The following is a 25,195-nucleotide window of genomic DNA, read 5'->3' on the forward strand; positions in this document are numbered from 1 at the left end:
TTAATTCTTGCTTCTTTTATTTAAAAAGCATTTAGGAAACCGGTGGGCAACCATTTGCAGATGGACAGAGGATCGCTGGTTTCTTCTTCAAGATGTTCTCCGGAAGTGGTTGCAATTTACCGAAGAGCAGGTCAGCATAGTTTACTGTACCCTTTTGTTTGCCCCAAAATGCTTTATTTGTGATCTTACTAAATTATTTTCTTATTTTAGGGCCTTTTTGATTCATGGCTTACTGAGAAGGAGGATAAAATCAGCAAAATCCATACGACTGATTTCAAAGATCAGAATGAAATGTTGGAAAATCTTCAAAAGTTGGCTGTAGGTTTTTTACATCATGCCTTATTTCTTTGTGTTTGTTTGTTTGTTCCAAATATTTCTGTCCTACCCTTTCAGCATAGTCAGTTAGCATTAGCTCATCATCAGTTCTAACCTGGAAGACCAAACATTAAGTAAATATTGATCAAAGACCTAAAACGTGTTGGAAGATTGACTTCATTGGTTGTAAAGAGTTAGGAAGTTGTGTGTCTTCCTATTCTTGCCAAAATAGATATTGAAATTTGTGCCATACACATGGGGGAGGGGGGTTGTCACTGTATGGGTCTACTTGTTGTTGTTACAGTAATTGCAGTCTTTTATAGTCATTCATATAAGGTTATTGTGAAAAATTCTACAAAATTATTACAGAAAATCCTTTTCAACATTTCATATTATCAGATCTTTAAAAGTGAACTTTCCTATGAATAAACAAGAAAGATTATATATTTTAAGAATCTTCCTATTTGATTGCTCAAACTAATTAACAGGTACCTGACAGCTGGTTTAAAATTGCTGTTAAACATCCCTGCTGACTCACACAGTGACTACAGATTTAATGTTCATTAAAATATGTCACAATTGGAGATCAAAAACTGTGACCATCTGTCACCGTAACCTTAAGCATATGTTGCTCTCAATAGGCTGTGTCCAGCCCTATGACCTGAGTAAATTTACATAGGCTAAAATACACACATATCCATATCAATTCTCAAAGCTATAGATCAGGACCAGTCCCAAGAAAGTGAAAAGGGCAAACACAGACGGAGTAATCTGGAAAAGCATATCACTGTAAAGTGAGTCTTTAATAAAAGAAAAGAGCCCAGATGGTATTCTTCACACCTGTAAATCTTTGACTTGGACTTAAATTTAGATTTTTAGATTGTACTCTAGTCAAAATTATACAATTTAACATTTATTAATCTTGCTGAATTATCTGTTTTGAAATTTCCAGGGCTCTATTAAGCTTTCTTCTTTTAATGTGACACAGTTGTGCTAGTGAGCAACTTCTTTATCTTAATCATGCAAAAGAAAAAAGCATACCAAAGCTATGTGAATTGGAAAAAACCATATCTATGAAGCATGACAGGACCCTATGAGGTGCTACGAAATATGTTAATACCCAAGCAGTGCTCCTTAACCTTTTGTGGGTGATGGATCCCTTTGAAAGTCAGATGATTCCCTGTCTTTGCCTCTTTTTTTCATACCCCCAAAGTCATTTAGAAAATACCTTCTTGTGATTCCTACCCCATACAGTCACTTTTTAACATTAGGAAAGATGAATTAAAAATGGCAGGTGTGCTTTTGAGGAAGCCAGGAGCAAAACAGTAACAAGCAAAAGGGCCATTCTCTTATTCTTTTAAAACTGATTTAATTAATTAATTACATTGTCATTATCATGGTCCTGCCAAAACAGAAAGATCTTTTCCTGCCAGAGAAAATAAAATGGAGGTGGGGAGCAACTGTACATCCCATGGAAAGCCTGAGATTGGTTACTGAGAATGTTCTCTTCCATGTCTTCACCAGATATACCTGTGATAGTAGTATGACTGAGAGTAATTGTTTTTCCAAAGATCTTAAAACTCAGACTAGTTTTAAGAGAAAGATAATAGCCTTTTAGGACCTAAACCATGTAAGGCTTTAAAGCTAATAACCAGCACTTTTTATTCTGCCTAGAAACAGACTTGTATCCAATGAAGTCATTTCAACAGTGGAGTTATACATATGATCTCTATAATCAGCCCTGGTCAGCAACTTAGCCAAAGTGTTTTGGAGCTGATGAAGTTGCCAAACAGTTTCCAAAGGCTGCCCCATGAAGTTGGTTCCAGTAATCCAAATGAGATGTAATCAGGCATGTGTCACTGAAACCAGGTTTGACCAGGCACAGCTGGCACAGCTGGATTTAACTATGCAAACACACTCCTCACCACTGTCAAAGCCTGGACACCCAGGATCAGATATGAGTCAAAAAGTAGGCCTAGCTGTGAACCTGAGATTTCTTGGGAGAGTGGACTCCCATCCAGCACTGCCTTAATGACAGACCAGGAGCACCTTTTTCTTTAGAGTTATTTCATCCAGGACATATAAAGCCACTTTGTCCTGTCTGTGATGATTTATCAAGTTGTTCCAGAAGTAAAAATTTTTAGCACTTCTGTAGCTCACCATAATTCTCAGTTCAAGTTCTGAAGTGATGATCTTGGATTTTATTAGAACAAAAGAAAAAAGGAAAAAAAGAAAACTCAGCATCACATACCAGTAGAATGTGTTGGTGGAACCTGCAAAATGTATTCTTCCTTATTTGTTAATCCTTCCCAGCCAGCAAAAAGATGGAAGCTTGCATCATCATTGGCAAGGCTGCAGAAGCACAGCATATTCCATCCCCATATGATAGCCTCTAGAAACTATTTGTGTAGTAGCACTTTTGCTTTGTATCTCCTACATTGTTTTTTATCCATTAGTTTTCATGATCTGTATTCAACATTCTTTCCTATAATTGAATATTACATCCAACAGAGGTAGAAAATCCTGATTAAAATGTTTTTTCCAATTAAATTTGATAATCAGGCTGGTGACAGGTTGTGGTTCCCATATCACTGGGGCAATGAATTTTGCTCCAGGGTGTAATCTTAACTGTAACCAAATGATCAAAGATGCTGAGCCTGTTTTGGGGTTAGGATTTAGTATCTTGCATAGTTTCTTTAAATTGTGGACTAAAACTCAAAGTAGTTTCATCATCCTACTGATATGGAAGCCACTATCTGCTTTTGAATCCAGGTTAACCAATGGTAAAAAAAAATGCTATTGCTTAACAAACCCTCCTTTCTTTCTCTCATATATTCTGAGGCTTTATTATTAATTCTGTGTAAGTATGAAACATGTTTAGAGGAAAATGTTGACACTCTATCTCAAGGGGTTTCTAATTGTCTCTGAATTAATGATAAGGGTATTAGAAATCCCTAAACAATATGAAGTAAGTTTACGACTGTTAGAAGTCTGTAGTTTTCCTTCTTGAGAATTTCTCCAAAAACAAGCACATATTTACAGATACACAAGTATAAAGACTCTAACAAAGACATCCCTTTTTACAAAGTCTTTTTATGCCCAGCCAGTCTCCTCTTTTATATCTTGTCTTCTGTCTAGCTGGAAGTTTTTTAGCAGTATCTGTGGAGGAACACAGACTTTTAGTGTCACATTGAAGCAGTTTCTCTGCTGTAGATCATATAATAAAGCTTGAGCTGGGGGAAATGGGATTTTACTCTAGTTGCTCCTGCACTAGCTATATTTTTCTGCCTAGAACAAGCTAGCAGTTCCCTCCCTGAAGAGGAAAACACAGGGAAAAAAGTAAAGACAGATTGTCTGGCCTCATCAGCTACCCCTAAAAAAAGAAGCATAGAACTTATTTTGGGCATGTAGGCCCCATACAGACAGGCCAAAATAAAGCTGCTTCAGTTCACTTTGGAGGTATGCTGTTTAAATGATGCATGTGTCCTAAGAATCCAGAAGCTGCACCAAAGCTATGCTCCAATCCTTAGGACTGGAGAGTGGCTTTGGCATGGCATCCGGAGTCTTAGGATGCATGCATCATTTAAACAGCATACCTCCAAAGTGACCTGAAGCAGCTTTATTTTGGCCTGTCTGTATGGGGGCAAAAATAGAAATCATACAAAGAATGGACACTGGTGGTGGGGGGGGGGGATCATTCCTGGATGTTTGTTGGAAGAAGTTTCAAGTACACTCTAGACAGTTCAAAAATGTTTTTGTTTATATATGTAAACAAAACAACCAGTTTGGTTGTTTAATTTTGCATGTGCACATTTTTAGTTCTGAATAAAATGTTTCCTGAAATGTTGAACTGAGATAATAAAACCTGTCGTTTTATTTCCATTTTGTTTCTGTCTCTGGTATCAATTTTCTATTAAAGAAATAATGTCCAGTAATACATCTGCTTTGTTAACAAAGAAATCCCTATATTAGGATGTATATTTTCCCATTTATGTCACAAAGAAAGTAATTTTAAAACTAGAAAGTCTAGGATTTTTTTCCAGATAAATTTATTTTGCATTAAACTGAAAATGTTGATAGATCTGGCTATGAGAATGTACATTGTATTTTGGTAATTTGCATGTCTTCTGTTGGAGCATAATATATTTCTGGTTAGACATTGTTCTTTATTATTTTATTTAGTATATGTATAGAACATGTTCAGATAACCTGCCAAAACAACCAGTACTTACTTCGCTTATACAGTAGCAGAATGGGGGAAATTATAACCCATGCTTTATTCCATATTAACATTTAAAAGTTTGTTTCATTTGTCTTTCAAATCTCTTTTGGGACCCAATTAGTTTAAAGGTCATGTAGCAAAAGCTACTTTAGATTTCACTGCTTAGAATGTAGATTAGTCGAGTGCTTACATTAACTTATTTTTAATATTAGTGCAATGTGGTCTCTTCATCAGTCTTACAAAATAGGTGGTGGTTAGAATTTCTAACTGTATTACTCTGGTAACATTCTTCTGTTTACTGAAATAGTCTTCCAGACACAAATCATTCACAGTAGTTCAAAATGGAGATCAAGCTGTAATTTTAGGAATATTTTAGGAAACCCCAAATACTGTGAAAGCCATTGCCTTATGAGTCGCACATTGTATAGCCTCTGTATAAACAATACACAATTAGTTCTGAATTGTTACATTGTGTGTGTGTGTGTGTGTGTGTGTTGTATCTGCTATCTCTCTTTCTCTAATTAAAATGCACAAGTACTTCTTTACAATTAATTTATACTCTTTTTATGTTATTTTTATTCATGTTTTGCTTTACTGTGTCTGTTTCAACAGATCTTGAAAGGAGAACTGGAAATCAAAAGACAAACTATGGATATATTGAAGTCACTCAGCCAAGACCTCCTTTCAGCTGTAAAAAGTAAAACACTGTCCCAGAAACTGGAAGGGTGGCTAGTAACCGTGGCTGAGCGCTGGGATACTTTGGCACAGAAGGTGGAGAGCAGTTCTAAGCAGGTTTGTCATAACCATTTATCCTGTCAACAGATGACAGTTAAATCATATGCCTGTGAAATGACTGAAGTGAAACTGATGCAGTTTTAAGTCTTTTTCAGTCTGAGTTTGGTAGATACATGGCTTTTTTTTTCTAGACTAGAATAGGGATGTGTGAGTTGAAATGGGTCGCTTGGTTTCCAATGTGTTTTCGATTTTGCATCCCCAACTTTTCAGGTACTGTTAGTAGTGTCCTAAATATCTTTACCATTCACTTGAATGGGGTTCTGTTGCTATTGTGGTGACTATGGTGGTTATTGTTCTGACAGAGAAGAGTGAAAAAAAATGATGTACAATAATACACAGCAATATTTTATATGCACTAGTGTGTACACAAGTATTTCTTGTTGAAGAAAGAAGAAAGTGGTGTTGAGAACACTTGGATTCTTCATCAAGTAGTAAAGGTTACTTACTTTTAAAAAGGTGCCATGATTACAAAAGTAGGCATGGGTGCAGGAAGAAAAAAGCCATGAGCACATTAGTAATATGAAACGTGGAAACATGGAAACATTTTGGTGGAAGTAGGAGGAGATTTTGGCTCTGTCAACTAGAATCATAAAAACATAAAGTTAGAAGAGACCACAAGACCCATCCAGTCCAATCCCCTGCCATGCAGGAACTCACAGTTGAAGCATCCCTGACAGATGGCCATCCAGCTTCTATTTAAAAAAATTTCCAAAGAAGACTCCAGCACACTCTGAAGGAGTGTGTTCAGATTTACACAACTGCTTGTCCTGCAGATGATTGCCCAAGGCAGAGGTTTTGGTTCAGGTTTTATGGACATCAGCTCCTGGAAGCCTCAGCCACCATGGGAAATCTAGAAATCCTGGGAGTTGAAGTCCAAAACACCTGGAAGATTAAAGTTTGGAAACCACTGTTTTTTCCCAGAATGCCTGAGCACCAAGGCCTCCCCACTCCTTCACGGGAGTTTATTGCAGGTAATTTTCACACCAACCCAGGCATGGGACAAGATTGGGCTGGAACAGGTTACTGCATGCAGAATTGCTGCTTTGCTGCCACCTGACCATCACACATCCTCCAGCAGTGCTCTGGTGGCCAATTTTGGTAATATGGAAAGCTCCCCTAGTATCAAAATCAGCTGCTGGAGGATGGGTGATGGTTGAAGCCATGCATTCAGGAATCAGACAGCCCAAAGCTGTCAGTCTTCTTCTGCCATCACTTTCTGCATGATCACAAGTAGTAATAATTTAATATGTGTGTGATGCACTAGCAGGATTTGAGCCATGGTGACTGCTCATGAACAAGGAAAAGGACCCAGGTGATGAATGTGGCTTGGATTGAGAGGAACAGGTAGACTGATTAGGAAATTCTCCTTAACTGGAGTATGATATTGTCATATCCAGCCTGGAGGAGGACTCAGAGGACTGAGAGGATGAGCCAGAGCCTCTGAGGCCTGAGCCTGCAGCTGTGGAGCCTGAGTTCGGTGCTAGCTCCACTCCCGTAGAGTCTGTGGCCTCTCAGGAGGTTCAGTAGCCAAGTCTGCCTGTGGTAGAGTCTTTGGACATGGAAGAGGATCAAGGAAGTCTGTCTACCTTTAGACAGTGTTGAGCCAAAAGGAAGTGACTTTGAAGGTCACAGAGGCTTTATGAGAAATGCACCAGAAATCAGACACACTTGAATGCCTGCAGCCTGCCCATATAAGCAGCTGTGGTATGTTTGTCTAGTTGCCAGTGATTATCTGACTTTCTTGGGGAAAGTACTGTGTCTCTGGTTCCCATTGCTCTTTGGACTGAAACCTTGCTTCTTGGATGGCTGACCCATCTTGACTTCCTGGAACCCTTGACCTTTGGACTGCCTTATTGACCTGCCTATCTGATACCCTGGACCTCAGACTTCTGGGCAAATCTCTTGGGAAAACCTCTGGTACTTTTTTCATTTAAAGACTGTGTTTGTTGCTTTGAACTGGCTCTGCCAGCTGGGGGTTTGTTTGTTTTGGAACTGAGCTGGTCTTATCAGCCATTTGGCCACTTTCCTGGACAGAGATGAGGAAATTCAACAGGCCCAAATGGAGGACTACTTACCATCCTAGGATCTTCTTCCTCACAGAAGAAAAATGGCAGAGGAATCACTAGTTACTAGGCAGCAGACATTTATCATGGTTTCAAAAAGGTTTTAAGTGATTGGGGGAAGAGAAACAAAATGGAAAGGCAGAAAAAATGAGATGAGGGTGCATTGGTGTCTTCTCATTGACAAAGTTATTGTCATGGCCAGCCAAGAGGAGGACTTGGAGGATGATGATGAGGACTTGGCACCTCAGGTGCAGGAGGAACCTGAGGCTGTGCCAGGCCCTAGTTGTGTTCTTTCAGGTCCCACCTCTGCTCTCCCAGCTCCAGTGGTTGAGGCTCAGCAGCCTAACCTTGCCCCAGTGGAAAGGCCAGACTTGGGAGATTTAGAGCAACAGAGCATGGAGATTCCTCGCTTTAGCCAGGGAAGAGCAGAAAGGGCATGCCTTCGTTGTTCCAAGAGAAGCATTCATTAGCCCAGCAGCACTTGTGAGACATTGAGTGTTTGTTAGAGATTATCGTGCTTCCATTAGTGAACGCTGTTGGCTCTGGCTCCTCTGGATCTTGTCCCTGGACTCTTGGCATCCTAGACCTTTGACCACTCTTGAATCTATGACCTCGGAATGGACTCAGCAACCAAGAATCTCTGTCATCCTCGACCTCGGACTGAACTGGTATTTGTGATATCTGAAACCCTGAATCTGGTCTGGTTTGCAGCTCACCCTATTTGGACAGAAGGTCTGTTATGCATAAACTGTCTGTTGGCTGTTTAGCCTTGTTGCCTTGGCTGAACTACTCTTATCAGTGTGTGTGTGTGTGTGCTGGCAGCATTCCCGGACAGATATGGTGTGAGGCTCTGGGGGCAGAACCTGAAACAACTTATCACCTGCTGTCCCCAAGGGCTTCAGTTTGTCCTTCAAATCAACCCACCCACCTGCCTCTTGTATAGTGTGAAGTTTCTTGGTCATTTAGGGACCACGTAAGATTCCCTCCCCCTTTTCCACAGGTTTTTAACCTACCCCATACTGTGTCCAGTTGGCATACAGGAAATTGGCTTGGGTGGAGTCAAAATAGGGATCAGTTTGGCATAAATGATTAAATTTTAATTTGGCATGCATAAATAAATGAATTGGCTTAAAAATTAAATTATATTTTGGCTAGCACCTTGGACACCATTTAGGTGGGGCATTTCTGAAACCACCTCTTTAGGGCTTGCAACCTGGGGGTTGGCAGAAAGAAATTGCCCATAGATCTAGCTTGATGGATAAACCCCCTCTTTAATAGTTTTTGTGGGGTTTTTAGGCTATGTGGCCATATTCTAGAAGAGTTTATTCCTGACGTTTTGCCAGCATCTGTGGCTGGCATCTTCAGAGAATGAATTCTCTGATGATGCCAGTCACAGATGCTGGTGAAACGTCAGGAATAGACTTTTCTAATATGGCCACATAGCCCCCCCAAAACCACAAAAAACTATGTTATTTTCTTATTGTTATTGGATGCTGGCCATGGAAGCCTTTGACCCCTCTTTAATCTTCACAGACTGGGAGAGGGACTGCCTGGTTAGACTTCCTGATGCAGACAGGCCAAGTAACCCAGCTTTTGGGTTTTCATTGTGGGCTCAGGTGTTATCATCCAAACAAGCTGCAGGGGTTGTATGGAGAAAAACACTGGCTGCAGCTTCTCCCACACTTTGTTTTTTCCTTTGGTTTATTTGCAGTTCCATTAGGAAAATAATAAATAGGTCAATTAATAAATGATCCTGTTTTCATCCCAATCTTGTGTCTTGTCTCATTATTTCTGGGGTTGGGCAGCAATTAAAAATTCTCTTCCCAGAATATGGATAGTCCATTGCAAGTCAAAGTGTAATGTAGGCGCATTCCCGACAGGCCTTATGGGGTGCCGTCATTATGCGTGAGGGGCGGCGCTTCCTGACGCGCCTTGCCCCTCGCACGTAAAAAGGGCATCAAAATGGTGGTGCCCTATACAGATGGGTGCCGCCATTTTGACGTGATGGACACCTAGTGTCCGCACGTTTCAGCACCCTTGTGATGCCGCAAGGGTGCCATTGGTGCCTTGCAATGTCACAACGGCACCGCAAGAAGAAGCTGCTTTTTGCGGCTTCTTTTTGCTGCACGGAGGAGCCGCACGGTTTGTCCGCTGCGGCTCTTTCGCGCAGCAAACAAGGACGGGGGCAGACTGCCCTTTTGGGCGGTCTGTAAAGTGCCTTAGTGTAGAAAAACATTGATTGTGTAGCTCTAGTGAGCTGTCTACTGGGAAATAATCTAGGTTGATCGTTTTCTACAATGTTGATAGTTAACAGGATGAGAATTTAAAAACTTATGATTAAGAAGTGACCAAGATATTTGGAAAGAAAGTCCACTGAACTGAATTCATTCTTCTTTTCTAAACTGTGTAGTTTGTACAACTCATGATGTGAGCATATCTGTCTTCAAATGATTTCAGTTTGATAATTAAATAATATTTATAAAATGCGGTAATGAACTAGTACACCTGTACTTAATTCCTCTGCTTCTAACCAAACAGTGAATCTTTCATTCATCCTTCTTTAATATTCCTTCTAATTTAGCTGGCATTTACTGAATTCATTGGTGGGTGGAGTAATGAACAAGATATAAATGAAAGGGAGGGAACCAGAGTTGGAATGGGCAGCTATTCATCAATTTGGCAAAACATAGTGAAAGTGGTCATTTGCACTTCACAGGAGATGCAATTACAAGAAATGAGAAATAATTGTTATCTGGTTTGTTAAATTTAGGGCTAATTCTGTGGTTTTCACTGTGTCGAATACACTCTCAACCAGTTTTTTCTCCTAAAGCATAAATGTATAGTACAAAAAAAAAAACTGAAATAGCTATTGCAACACAATCCTATGTATGTATGTATAATCAGAAATCAATCTCATTGAGTTCAGTGTGAGTAACTGCCAAGTAAGTGGGTCTGTATGCTGTTTGCCTTGAAGCCATTTCCATCTTATGGTGACCTAAGGAAGACCTATCACAAAGTTTTCTTGGCAAGATTTGCCCAGAAGTGTTTGCCTTTGGCTTCCTTTCAAGCTGAGATAATATGACTTCCCCAAGGTCACCCAGTCAGTTTCCATGGCCAAGCAGGGATCTGAACCCTGGTTTCCTGAGACATACTCCAACGATCAAAGTGCTACTCCACACTGGTTCAAACATAAGCTTCCCTTTCCGGAGATGAGACTTACTGAAATATTTCCATAGCTGAACACTTTGAAAAGGAGACATCCGTATTATTTGTTGCTGTCAAACTTATTAAATCCTTCTTTGTCATGTTTAATGCTACACTTGTCCCCCCATATTTGCTAGGGTTAGAGGCACAAGATCCCTGTGAATATGGAAAAACTGCAAATAACAAAAACACCATGTTTTTACCTGAGAGGACACCTTTCTAGGAATCTCTAGGTTATCCAGTGCAACTCTGTGATCAACGTCTGACAGACACTGACCATAGTACTGAACTGGAGGTGATACAAATGTCTAGTAGAGTATTTTCTCTAGGAATCTCTAGGTCTTTCAGTGCAATCTTTAGTTAAAGTTGCCCATAGAGTTGCAGTGGAGAACTTAGATATTCCTAGAGAGAACATATTAATCAAATCGCTGAATAATAAAATATACAAATATCAAAGCAGCAAATATGGAGGGATGAGTGTACTAGCATTACTGCTCAGTGATTACCAACAATGTTGGTAACCAACAATATTAGGTGTAGCAAATGGATTGGGCATCGCTGATACCAGTCCAATAAATTAAGGATTTGCTTTAAAAGAATTCTATCCAACCTGCCTCCTAGAACTGGGATTCACGGAGGCTCATATTAAAAAAAAATTTTTTGATTAATTTAAGTGAGGAGTTGGAGTGAGGATGCGCTTACTGTGGATATAGTATATCTTGATTTCAGTAAGGCCTTTGACAAGGTTTCCCGTGACATTCTTGCAAACAAGCTTGTAAAATGTGGGATAGACAAGGTAACTGTTACATGGATTTGTAACTGGTTGACCAGCCGAACCCAAAGAGTGCTCAACAATGGCACCTTTTCATCCTGGAGAGAAGTGACCAGTGGGGTCCCACAGGGCTCTGTCCTAGGCCCAGTGTTATTCAACATCTTTATCAATGACCAAGATGACAGAATTGGGAGCATACTTATCAAATTTGCAGATGACACCAAATTAGGAGGAATAGCTAATACTCCAGAGGACAGGATCAAAATTCAAAATGAGTTGAAAGCTGGGCCAAAGCTAACAAAATGAAATTCAACACACAGAAATGTAAGGTACTGCAATTAGGGCAGAAAAATAAAATGCACAGATATAGAATGTGGGACACCTGGCTGAACGAGACTACATGTGAAAGGGATCTTAGAGTCCATGTAGACCACAAGTTGAACATGAGTGAACAGTGCGATGCAGCAGCTAAAAAGGCTAATGCAATTTTAGGCTGCATCAATAAAAGTATAGTGTCTAGATCAAGAGAAGTAATAGTGCCATGGTATTCTGCTTTGGTCAGGCTCCACCTGGAATATTGTGTCCAGTTCTGGGCACCACATTTCAAAAAAGTCATTGAGAAATTGGAGCGTGTCCAAAGCAGGGCGACTAAAATGGTGAAGGGTCTGGAAACCATGTCCTATGAGGAACGACTTAGAGAGCTGGGGATGTTTAGCCTGGAGAAAAGAAGATTAAGAGGTGATATGATAGCTCTGTTTAAATATTTGAAGGGATGTCATATTGAGGAGGGATCAAGCTTGTTTTCTGCTGCTCCAGAGACTAGGACCTGGAACAATGGATGCAAACTCCAGGAAAAGAGATTCCACCTCAACATTAGGAGAAACTTCCTGACAGTAAGGGCTGTTCGACAGTGGAACAAACTCCCTCAGAATGTAGTGGAGTCTCCTTCCTTGGAGGTCTTTAAGCAGATGTTGGATGGCCATCTGTCAGGGATGCTTTGATTTGGATTTCCTGCATGGCAGGGGGTTGGACTGGATGACCCTTGTGGTCTCTTCCAACTCTATGATTCTATGAATCTATGATTGTTAATTTAAACTGTATTAAATAACAACTGACAAATTTAATTGTGTGTGTGTGTATGAAGCTGCTGGGAGAGATCATTTAGAGACATGGGGCAGGGTGTTACCAGTATGCTGATGCCACCCAGATGTACCTCTCCATGCCTCAGACCACAGTCCTGGCCAAGGATGGCATCTCCTCTTGATGAATTCTTTAACGCAGTAATGGATTGGATGAGGGAAAACAGACTAAAACTGAATACAGACAAGATGGAGATACTCGCTGTCGGGACCCCTAAGCCAGGTATAAGGATATGTCAACCAGTCCTGGATGGGTTCACACTCCCCTTAAAGGACTGTGTTTGCAGCTTGGGAGTGTTCCTTGACTTGTCACTTCAGATTTCAAATCAGATAACAGTCAAGAGTACTTGTTATCAGCTTCAGCTGATATGCCAGCTGCACCCTTTTCTGGAACCGGGAGATTGTGGTACATGTGCTGGTAACCTCACAACTAGGTACATGAGGCTACCTTTGTACCTAGTCTGGAAACTTCAATTAGTCCAAAATGTGGCAGCCAGACTAGTTACCAGAACAGCTAGAGATGCTCATATAACACCTATCTTAAAATCTCCCCACTGAGAAGAGATCTGGAGTATTGCTAATCTTGACAGCTTTAAAAAGGCCATCAAGACAGATCTCTTCCAACAGGACTTTCCTGAATAACTCACCTGGTCACCCACTGATATGGACTATCATACGGAGAACCCCAGGATGTCTATCTCTCTGCCATTTGATTATTTGTTTTAATTAATCTAGATGTTATTTTATTGTTAAGTCAAAGGCTTTCATGGCCAGCATCAATAGTTTTTTTTGTGGGTTTTTAAGGTTATGTGGCCATGTTCTAGAAGAGTTTATTCTTGGTGTTTTGCAAGCATCTGTGGCTGGCATCTTCAGAGAAACATCTTCTTTCTCTGAAGATCCCAGCCACAGATGCTGGTTAAACCTCAGAAATAAACTCATCTAGAAGATGTCCACATAGCCCAAACCCCCCACAAAAACTATTTTATTACTGTTTCTGTGTAGATCAAGTTCATTGAGAGTTTGGTTGTCCTTGTAGTTGAGATAGGGATAGAAATAATATTCAAATGCTCAAAGGAAAAAGAGAAAGAGGGTCCCCCCCGCCAAGTTTCCAATAACCATGATGAGGAGAATCTACCTTAACAGCTACTAGATGTTTATCACACTATGCTCTTAAAGAGCTACTATTCCAGTGTGACTCCTCTAGCAGCCTCCTGTTGCATGCTGGGATTGGCAGTTTTAAGGAGCTGAACTTCTCTGCCTGAGAATTCTAAATACCCCTCCTTAAAACTGCCAATCCCAGAATGCAACAGGAGGCAGCTAGAGGAGTCAAAGTGGAATAGTAGCACTTTAAGAGTATAGTGTGATAAACAACAATGTCACATACAGCTATAAGAGTAGCACATCCTAGGCTAAGAAGTTCTAAGTAGGCATTAAGGGAACTGCACATTCCCTGTAATTAATTAGATCTTTTGCCCTTCACAATAGACATTATTGCACCACTTAAATAACCTGGCTTACCTTTTTCAAACTGAACTGTAATGCAAACTGCTTCCAGGTCCTATCACAAGGATTTTGTCACTGAAGCCACCGGGCAATTCCAGCTTGGCTGCAGCCCGGGTCCCAGGCATGCCTTGGGAGCCTCATTTAAAAACTCGTACCTTTCTGACTTCAAAAAATGGCCACCAAAGCGCACCAGGGGCCCGGGCTGCAGCAGGGCTGGACTCACCTGGTAGCTTCGGCAGTGAAATCCTTGCAATAGTACCCGGCTACAGTCCAAATTACACTTCAATTTGGAAGAATTAAACCAGTTTATTTAAGTGGTGGGATAAGGTCCAATGTCGTTTCCCCAGAGGTGCCAATATCAGTGATCAGAAATGCAAATTAACTCCGTCTTTACACCCCAGTGACCAATTAACAAACAAATCATGCTTGGTCATAACATGCAGGGGTGAAGAATAGCACATGGTTTGACAAACATGTTTCTTTCACCAATTAAGGACACAGTACTTTATATTTCTATATTAAGCATATAATCTAGTTTGATCCTGAGACTCCTTCAGGGAATCAACTTGTTTTGGTTAAGCAAGCTATTATTATTATTATTTAATTTGCAACAAAGCAATCATCTGGTATGGCTAGCTGATTTTCCATTGAAGAGGTAAATGAGTCAGATGCCTTTTTACTACTTTGTGATACAACAGGTTCCATAAGCATGGCAATTGCTCCAAATTGAGGATGGAAGCAGGATAGAAGTCAACCTTTAAACTTTGTATGCAGAAAATATTAGCTAAACCTTTCTCCCCCCCTCCCCCCAGCCTCATACAAAGCCTTTGTCAAGTGGAAAACATGGGAGATTTCAGATCTATACCTTTGATAATTGTGGAAGGATTTTAAAGAAAAGATGGATCAGATGGGAACATAGCCTTTCCTTTTTGAAAAAAGTAATAACTCAGTTTATCTCTTAGTTAATCTGATTTGAGCCATGGGTGATTTACAGATCTTTAATAATTTTCATATTATTTATGTTCTTCAGGCTTTCTCTGTCTGTGAAAAACCTTTCAAGATTTTAGTAAGAAGACAAATAATTTATTGAAATTAATAGCTGAGTTTTCTTCATAGCCAACTAAAAGAGAAGTGCAATCTAGAATACATTTCTTTTTTATGGCTAAGCTATAAATTATTATTTTTCTACTCTTGTGAAACATAAATGTGTCACTTCTATAGTATTACGTGCACTGCTGACATTTCCAGTATGTGTTGATTAGAATACATGCCATGTTTTTATTATAGTCTTCAGTCATTCATAGTTTTGAATGGCATTTTGGGTGTTTAGTAACTGGTAGAATATTTGAAGAATGCAGACGTCCTCTCTTCTTAGTCCTATAGCATGGCCTGTTATTCAGTTTTAAATAGAAATAGGACCTCAATTGGACTAAAATAAGCTGAGCATTAAAATTACCACAGAACACAATAAAACATTTAGAGCATTAACAAGGTCATGTCCAAAATATAATTTTAAAAGCAAAGATATCAGAAAATATGTTTTAAAATGGCCATATTTTATTTGAAATCTAGAAATTTCAAATTTTATAAGGAAAGACTGTCATGTTACCTGTTAGATAAATTCATTAAAAGTATTACAACACTATGGATACTGGATTTGATGGTGTCCTTTTACCTTACGTACACAGCACACTATACATACTGTGTGTGCTCATTTACACAGACGCAGGTTGAACAATGATGTTGCCCTCCAATTTGTGACTTATAAAATTGTGGGAAGACATTTCTTAAATTTAGGAAAGTGCAGGTTGCAGTTTTCAACATTTTGAGAAAAGCTCACCAGAGTTCTAATTTATTTATGGCCACCAATTTGAATTTTTGAAGTAAGCCTTGTTTTGAGAGGCATTTGACGGATATACTGTAAGGTGTCCATTGTTAATATAAATGGTGGCTTTTGGGTGTACACAAGATACCTATGAAAAATGATTTCATACTGAAATTGGCTTAAATGTATCACCAGTCTGGAGTGTGTCTTCTCATGATGTGGCTGGCCAGAGTATGACAGTCTCAGTTTAGTTATCCTGGCTTCGAGGGAGAGTTCTGGCTTAATCTGTTCTAGAACCCATTTGTCAATATAGAAATTTACAGTATCCTCAGGCCTCAAATAAGTTGATTTTCTTTCTATTACATTTCTTCACTGTCCAACTCTCACATCCATACATGGTGAAGGGGAATATAGTGACTTAGATGATCCCGATTTTAGTGTTCAGAGTTTTATCTTTGCACCTTAGGATCTTGTGCAGTTACTTCAGAGCTGCCCACTCATAGTCTTCTGATTTCTTGTCTGCAGTGTCCCTTCTAGTCAATATTTGATCTAAGATATGGGAACTCTGACCACCTCAACTTTCTTGTTGTCTAGAATAAATTCTTGTAGATCGTCCATGCTCATTGTTTTTGGTTTCTTAATGTTCACCATTAATCCTACCTTGCCACTTTCCTCCTTGATCTTCTTAAATAATTATTCCAGATTTTTGTTGACTTCTGCTAGCATTATTGTGATGTCTGCATATCTTTTGTTAATGTTTCTTCCTCTAAATCTTCACGTCACCTGCCTCTGAATCTAAGCCTGCTGTATGTATGATATTTTCTGCATACAGACTGAATAAATAGGGTGATACTATGCAGCCTTGCCTGGCCCCTTTGCCAACTGGGAACCGTTCTAGTTCTCCATATTCTGTTCTAACAGTAGTCTATTGTCTTAAGTGCAGATTTCTCATCAGGACAATCAGACGTTGTGGTACTCCCAAACCTCTAAGAGCAAACCATAGCTTTACATGACATATACAGTCAAAGGCTTTGCTGTAGTCAATAAAGCACATGTGGAGTTTTTTTCTAGAATTCTCTGGTGTGCTCCATTATTCATTGTATGTTTGCAATGTGATTCCTAGTGCCTCTTTCTTTTCTGTATGCAGTTTGCACCTCTGGGATTGCTTGCTCCATATGTGGTAGGAGTCTTTACTCCAGAACTTTGAGCATGGCTTTGCTTGCATGGAAAATTAATGCAATGGTTCTGTAATTGCTGCAGTCTTTTGTGTCCCCTTTTGTGGATCAGAATGTATATTGATTACTTCCAGTCTGTGCCCTACCGTTCTGTTTTTCATATTTGTTAACAGATTTTATTTAGAAGTACACTTGAATCCATCTCTATGAATTGTAGGACTTCTACTGGTATGTCATCTCAGCCTAATGATTAATTCTTCCCAATTGGTTTGAGTGATCTATTTCTCACATTTACATTAAATTCTGTTGGGATGTTCTTCAGATCATGTTTTGGCATAGTGATTTATGTGGTATTTTTCTTCAGCTTTAATTTAATTGTGGCTATTAGTAGTTCATGGTCTTGCTGCAGCCTGTGACTGGTTTCATTTCTACTGCAAGCATGGCACTTCTCCACTTAGAATCATAAGAATTGGAAGAGACCACAAGGGCCATCCAGTCCAACTCCTTGCCATGCAGAAATACACAATCAAAGCACCCCCCAACAGATGACCATCCAGCTTCCGTTTAAAAACTTCCAAAGAAGGGTGCTCAACCACTCTCTGAGGGAGTGTGTTCCATTGTTGAGCTGCTTTTACTGTCAGGAAGTTCCTCTTAATATTTAGGTGGAATTGCATTTCCTGTAGCTTCCATCCATTGTTTCATGTTCTATTCTCTGGAGCAGCAGAAAACAAGCTTTCTTCATCCTCTTCTTTTACATATTATGTGACCATATGCCTGTCACCTTTGCCTTGGTAAAGTGCAGCCTCCACTAGACTCGCAGGCAATGAACACACAGTTTGGTCCAAGATATTGGTTTTATTACAAAAACTTGAGTGCTCAAGGGTGCCATTACTGGGACACAGATATACAGTGGGTACAGGCTTATACTGCATACAGATTGGTATCAATTGGTCTCAGTATAGTTTTCTTTTGTCCAATCAGCATTTGACAACACAACTCTGTCTGCCGATCACAATCTGACAGGACATCCCAGTCCACCTATCATAATCTGCCACCACTCTATTACCATATGTGGTCAGGGCATACAAGGGGAGGGGGGATCAGGGCTTTCTGGCCATAACTATTACCACAGTGGCTGCAGCCTAGTCCACTCACATGGCAGATGGTTAAAATTAATCAGAGAGGCCACAGGCCTAGCCTGTGGGACCTGAGCAGACCAGTGAAGGACATGGAGTCTTGGCAATGTCTCACCCACAGGGTCCCGATGAGTTGAGGTTGACTTGAGAGCAGATGACAACAACAACAACAACAACAAACAACAATGAAATGTTCCTTCTTTCTAAGATACAGTTTTATTAATTTTCCTGATAATGATGCAGTCATGTTTACTAAAATGTCAGTCAAATATTCTAGTAGAAATGTTAGTTCATACTAACCTTTCCCCTCATAATGGCAGAGATGCAGTTGATAGGTTGGTAACAGCCCTTTATTTAGGCAGGTCTTCAACTATTAACTTAGGCCCTGTACAGACGGGTGGAAAGGGCCGTCCTTGGGCCAAAATTATGGTTCAGGAGCACCCAGCAACCACATGCTCCCAAACCCTAATACAGAATGGAGGCGTGATCATGGCGGCCACCCATCCACACAGGGGTCTGCCATGATGACACAAGCACCATACAGCATCTAAACATCATTAGCAGGAAGTGGGATCATGGCAGCGCCTTTTCCTGTTTGTGACACCGCGAAAAAAGAAGCCACTCAAGGCAGCTTCTTTTTGACAGTGTGTCGGTGCTGCAGCATGCGGTTGCTGCAGCACCGACTTGGGGCAAAGACAGGCGGTGTGGAGCTGCCCATCTGTTGAGACCCTTACTGTGGCAGCAGGATTCTTTAATGAGGTGTATTGTTTTGTTTTTAACAGAATTGGCTCCCCTCCCAACTTTTGTATCTTTTGTTTTGTTTAACTGTTGTTGCTTTTAATTTTATGTGAGCTGCCTTGGGTTCCATATAGGGGGATGCTATAAATAAATAAATAAATAAATAAATAAATAAATAAATAAATAATATTGATATGACTGTGAAAACTAGTTTAGAATCTCCCTAGCAGTATGAGAGTTGCTAGGACAGTATTAGAGAGGCCATATGTTAGAGCTTTTTCATGCATGCAGAAGTGAGCTTTGTATCTCTCTCTCTCTCTCTCTCTCTCTCTCTCTCTCTCATATTTTATTTTATTTACTGTTCTGAGATCACAAAAGCATGAGGACTGTAGAAAGAGCACTTCCATACTCTACAGATGTAGCATATATCATTTGACTGTTGTGGAAGACAATTGAGAAAATGCTCTGGGATGCAAGGAAGAAAAAAGATCCATTAAAGGCATCAATAGTGCTATTTTCTATTGACGTGCCTGAAGAATGACTTCATTAGTAAAAAATGAGCACAGGTCATTTTGAAACACACACACAAAATAAATTGATTGTTTGTGAATATGTGATGGGTTCTTCTCCAGTTAGTTATCTGAACTATATGATGTTTCGCTTCTGGTACAGACAGCTAATGAAGTAAGGAATGTTTAAGTTTGTATGTTCATTCTATACCTTATCTCACTAAATGAACCATTGGTGTTTTCATTTCTTTGGTTGACTTGAAATATCAAATCTCCAAAATAAAATCTGTTTAAGTTAGGTCCTGATTTTGATATTGATTTTTTTCCATATGTCTTATTCATCCACCATGAGTCAGATAAAACAATTTGGCTTTGGTTCAATACAGTGTTGTTTTGTTCTGAAGGTCAACCTGTGAACAAGGAAGAGCAGTTTCTCATTATTTTCTATTGGCACTCCAAACAGTCTTTATTAAAGTCTTTCAAGCAATGTGTGACCTCTGTTCAATACTTCTCACAGATTTCACAGGCTGTTGCTACCAGTCAGACATCACTAACACAGACAACAGTAATGGAAACTGTAACTATGGTGACCACCAGAGAACAAATCCTGGTTAAGCATGCTAAAGAGGAGCTGCCACCACCTCCACCCCAGAAGAAGCGGCAAATTGTTGTGGATTCAGAAATTAGAAAAAGGTGAGATAAAGAAAAAAGGCACTTTTTCTTCAAATGACATTTTTATTCAAAATTAAATACAAACAATTGCAGATTGCCCCTACTTATGAGTTTGTAAGGAACAGGTGAATGCTGTTGCACTCATGTCCTGCATCCCACAGGCATCTAGTTGGAGAACCAATTGCATGGTTTATAATTTATCATATATGAGAACCTATTTCAGTTTATAATGTATTAAGAATGCATGAATAGTATCAGAAGTGAATGATAAACACACACTTTACAGTAATATTAGCCAATTGTCTTTGAGGGGGGAAAAACAGAAAGAGACTGATGAATACTTTTGTACCTTGGTTCGGTACAAAATGAGATCATAACTGTGGGATTTTGTAATGGTGAGAGTTGGTTGACCCTCCAGATCTTTCTGGACTACAACTACAATTTCCCCTCATTGTCCATGCTAGCTGCACTCCAAAAACATCTGAAGGCAGGGCACCCATTCCCACATGCTTGAGATGAAAGATGAAAGACAGTAGGTGTTACATCATTCTTTCCTGCTAAACTAAAGAACATCTCAATAGACAGTGAACAGTATGAAAATTACTTTTAGAAGGATTGTTGAGTTTTCTGCATGAAAGGTAAAAAATAGTAGTGGTGGAATAAGCACCATGCTGAACCAGAGTGAAATTACTATAGTGGGCCCTCGGTATCCACTGGGGTTTGGTTCCAGAACTCTGTGGATACCAAAATCTGTATATGCTCAAGTCCCATAATTTACACACACACACACACACACTATTTTAAAGGCATGGATGCTTAAATCTGTTGATGAAGAATGCATAGATCTGCAGGGCTGACTGTATGTCATAGTAATTATAGGCAATAATACAGGTTGAGTATCCCTTATCTGAAATACTTAGGATTACAAGTATTTTTATTTTGATTTTGGTGGATTTTTGGATACTTACATTTACATAATGAGATATCTTAGAGATGGGACATAAGTCTAAACATGAAATTCATTTATATTTCAATTAAACCTTATACACATAGCCTGATGGTAATTTCATACACAATATTTTAATAATTTTGTACAAGAATCAAAGCTTGTGTATGTTGCAAAAGTGTTACTATCTCAGCCATCCATGTGGACAGTTTTAAATTTTGGAGTATTTCAGATTTCTTCACAACCTTGTACATATCTGGAAAATTATATTCACAATATGCCAGTCATGGTAGTTCAGAAAGGGCCTGTTGGATGGCACTGAGAGGCTTCTTAGAGAGGCTTATCTTTCCTGGGATCACAGCATGCTGTGCTTGAATTCTGATAATATAACAATAAGAGCAATTACACTTCTCACCTGGCATGCTGAATGATGGAGGCAAATACAATAATCGACTGTGTCAATTATAATATTAAATTTCATAAGTGGTAAAATATTTTGGTTTAAGTTTCCTTAAGTTGCTTTTTCTTTAACTTCCAGTACAAAATATTTATAATTCATGGGGCTCTGTTTAGTAATGCTACACAGATCCAAGGACTCACTAGAGCTATAGCAAAAGGCTTCCACAGCTAAGAGCAACTCTGGGCATTGTACAAAGCATCACCCACTGAATGCAAAGTGAATTTCACAATGTGCTATCAATGCTTCTTATTAACACACCCACAGGAAGACTTTCATGGGGAAAAGGTGCTGACTTTCTTAGTGGATTGAGCCTCCCCTGTACAATTCATCAATTTTTACTATTGTTACAAGCAAAACATAGAATAAATCTTAGGGTTTCACGGAGAGCTGCAGACCCAGGAGCTGCTGTTATTTTCATTTCTGCTTTAGCCCATCATTTAGCCCATTTGAGGCCATCCTCAGTCTTTGGTATATCTCCAAACAAGAGATGTGGGAAATCCCATTATCTGGCAGAACCAATTTACCTCAGCCCATATAATTCCATTGTCACTAAAACAAACTGCAGAAATAATCCAGTTTGAGACTGCTTTAAATGTCCTTGCTCAGTGCTGGGGAATTCTGGAAACTGTAGTTTTGTGAGACATTTAGCCTTCTCTGTCAGAGAGCTCTGGTGCCCCAATAAACTACAATTCTGAGGATTCCATAGCACTGAGCCAGAGCACTTAAAGCTGTCTCAAACTGGATTATTTCTGCAGTGTGTTTTGGACCTAAAGGATGAGCTCTACATCTCCTGATCCTTCTTTCTCTTGGTCATGGGTAAAAAACAAAGAAAAAGCATGTATGGAGAGAATGGATCATGTTGTAATTTCAGAGAAATTTCTAAGCCCTTTAAAATATGTCTCCTCTCCTAATGGTCTGAATTTGTGACTGATGATACATTGAGATCTCTGGAGCTTTGTTGTTCTTAACTGTTGTCAAGCCAGCTTTGACTTATGATGGCCCTATGCATGAGAGACTTCCAGGATACCCTTTTATCAACAGCTCCCTTAAGGTCTTGCAACTCAGGGGTATGATTTCCTTGACTGAGTCTATCCACCTGTAACACAGTCTTCCTTTTTTCCTATCACCTTCAACTTTAACAAGCAGTATCATCTTTTTCTAATTAGTAACTTTATCTGAGTGGTTAAAGTGAAACTGTAACCAGTCCAGGAACAAATCATCTTAAAATTAGTACAAGATCCTTAGGCTCCATTGTTTGTTTGTTTGTTTGTTTGTTTGTTTTTGTGTGCCTTCAAGTCATTTCCTTAGCTTGATAGAATTTCTGACCATGTAGTTGGCTTAGGAAAGGCTGTAGAAGATCAAAGGCAAGCCTGGACTTTATCCCTTTCTGAGGAAGATACTTCTTTAGAAACTTAATCAAGACTGAAGGGGGGGGGGGAACTAGAGATGAAATCAGCTTCCTAAAGTATCTAACCCAGAATTTCATCAGGTTTTCTTTCAGTGCCATTATGCTCCAGTGGTTCTGTTTCTAATGAGTTTTCATGACAAGGGTATTCTCAGTCTTTTTCATTGAATGTCCTTTTCATATTGGTTCTGACAGAATTTGCTTTCACACTAAAGTTTAGGTTCCTTTGCAGCATCTCCAGTCTGGGCATCTCTCTATGGCCCCATACATACAGGCCAAAATAAAGCTGCTTCGGGTCATTTTGGAGGTATGCTGTTTAAATGATGCATGCGTCCAAAGAGTCCGGAAGCTGCGACAAAACCATGATCCAGTCCTAAGGACTGGCGTGCAGCTTTGGCGCAGATTGTGGACTCTTAGGACGCATGTATAATTTAAACAGCATACCTCCAAAGTGACCCGAAGCAGCTTTATTTTGGCAGTCTGTATGGGGCCAATATTTCTACTCTATTCTAGTACTTAACAATTCACCAGTAAATACAGAACTGAAGTTTCTCCATTTAGGCTATCCAGAAAGCTGACTCTGTTTCAATACACATAGTCAACATATATGTGGTATTGTCTAAGACATTACACATTTAATATCTACATTCTTAACTCTTTGTGGTTTGTAAAGTACTTATGAAATACTTTTTAGAGATTTTAGAAAATACTTTCAGTGCCACATATTCTTTTGTAAAGAATATAAAAACAGTTTTAGTATGAAATATTCTGTATCACTATAAGAATGCCATTTGAGAGTCATTGTTGAGATCTCTGAGTGTATTTCTAGTAGTGTGTCCTTATGTGTGAAAGGAAAGGCACTTTAAAGCAGGATAGGTGCTCCATCTAGTGTCTCCACATTTAGTGACTTTCAGAAAAGCTCACCCTCCCTCTAAAAATAAACAGCTGAGCCAACAACAGCCAAATTCAAACATAATGTCAAATATTAAAACAAATGTCAAGTATTTACTTAGGATGAACTGAATTCTTGCTCTTGAGCTGTCATTAAAATTCTGTAACAACATTTCCACTCTTCCAGTAACACCATTTCCTCAACAAAACAGTAAAAACTAGCTGACTGATAGCTTGCCCCAAGTTCTGATAGCCTGGATTGGGCACAATCCAGTAGAAGATTGTAACTACTGAAAACTGTCTCCAATCCATGGAGCAATGCCTGCCCCAATGTGCTTTTCAGAAGATTATGCCTAGAAGGGTGTAGCAGAAAGGCAGAAAGGGGGGTGGGGAAGAGACATGAAAATAAAGAAGAAATGGAAGCATGGAGGGAAGAGAAGAATATTGATGTGAACCATAAAAGTACAACTTGGGCAATAATCGAAAACACTGTCAAATTTGAGGTATCTAGCATGAGGTCCAAGTGAGTTATTTTATTACAGAGACAAGGAAAATATATTTATATAAATATCACCTCACACTGGAATTCAGATTATGATATTACAGTTGTCCCTTCGTATTCACGAATTGTAAAACTTTATCTATTATGTAAGCAGAAAAAGTTTCATATTAAAATGTGTTTGTACATTTATGAACTACGGTCAGCCCTCCATATTTGCGGCCTTGAGATGCACAGTTTCAATTATTCGTGAGGCCAAGGCTGCTAATGCAGGCATTTCTTCTCCCTTTCCCTGCCTGATCTCTCCTTGGGCAGCCCAGGGAGAGATCGGGGAGGCAAAGGCAGGAGGCAAAAATCCTTCTGTGCTCTGATCCTCTCCCTGGGCAGCCCAAGGAGAGGATTAGGTTTGGAGAGGAGCAGGGTCTGGGAGAGGCCAAAGCATTTCTTGCCTTCTCCTCCTCCATCCTTTTCTTGGGCTGCCCAGAGAAAGGATCAGGGAGAAGAAGGGTCTCAGAGGGGTGAAGGCACCTCTTGCCTTCTCTTCCCCAATCCTTTCCTTTCCTCAGAGGGGCCAAGACACCTCTTGCCTTCACCTTGGCCTCTCTGATCCTTTCCTTGAGCTGCCCAGGGAAAGGATCAGGAACAAGGTCTCAGAGGGGCCAAGGCACCTCTACCCAAGGAGATGATTGCAGAGGAGAAGGGACAGGGAGCCAATTAAAGGAGCGGGAGAGTGGGAAAAAAAAGGAGTGTGCACCCCTGCTCCTCTTTCCCCCACTCACTCTTCCCTTTAACTGGCTTCTGAGTGGAGGGCGGAGTTATTCACGATTTTCCATATTTGCAGGGGCCTCATTCTCCTAACCTTCATGAAGGGAGGACTGTACATCTATATTGACAGTAGACTATATATTGATATGACACCTTTTAGA

At 39.8% G+C, this 25,195-nt stretch overlaps 1 protein-coding gene across 13 annotated transcripts in view; it reads left to right on the forward strand.

The window, feature by feature from the left end:
• DMD (dystrophin) overlaps positions 1 to 25,195 on the forward strand; it is a 1,477,396-nt gene that overhangs the window by 614,297 nt on the left and 837,904 nt on the right. For all 13 annotated transcript variants that reach the window (XM_042458881.1, XM_042458877.1, XM_042458883.1 and 10 more), the window contains 4 exons: positions 29 to 130; positions 211 to 318; positions 5,150 to 5,329; positions 19,914 to 20,089. In XM_042458881.1, coding sequence (XP_042314815.1) covers positions 29 to 130; positions 211 to 318; positions 5,150 to 5,329; positions 19,914 to 20,089 — 566 coding nt within the window. The remainder of the gene's footprint in view (positions 1 to 28; positions 131 to 210; positions 319 to 5,149; positions 5,330 to 19,913; positions 20,090 to 25,195) is intronic.

Source organism: Sceloporus undulatus, chromosome 3 (assembly GCF_019175285.1).
Source record: "Sceloporus undulatus isolate JIND9_A2432 ecotype Alabama chromosome 3, SceUnd_v1.1, whole genome shotgun sequence".
In the NCBI taxonomy this organism is placed as follows: Eukaryota; Metazoa; Chordata; class Lepidosauria; order Squamata; family Phrynosomatidae; genus Sceloporus; species Sceloporus undulatus.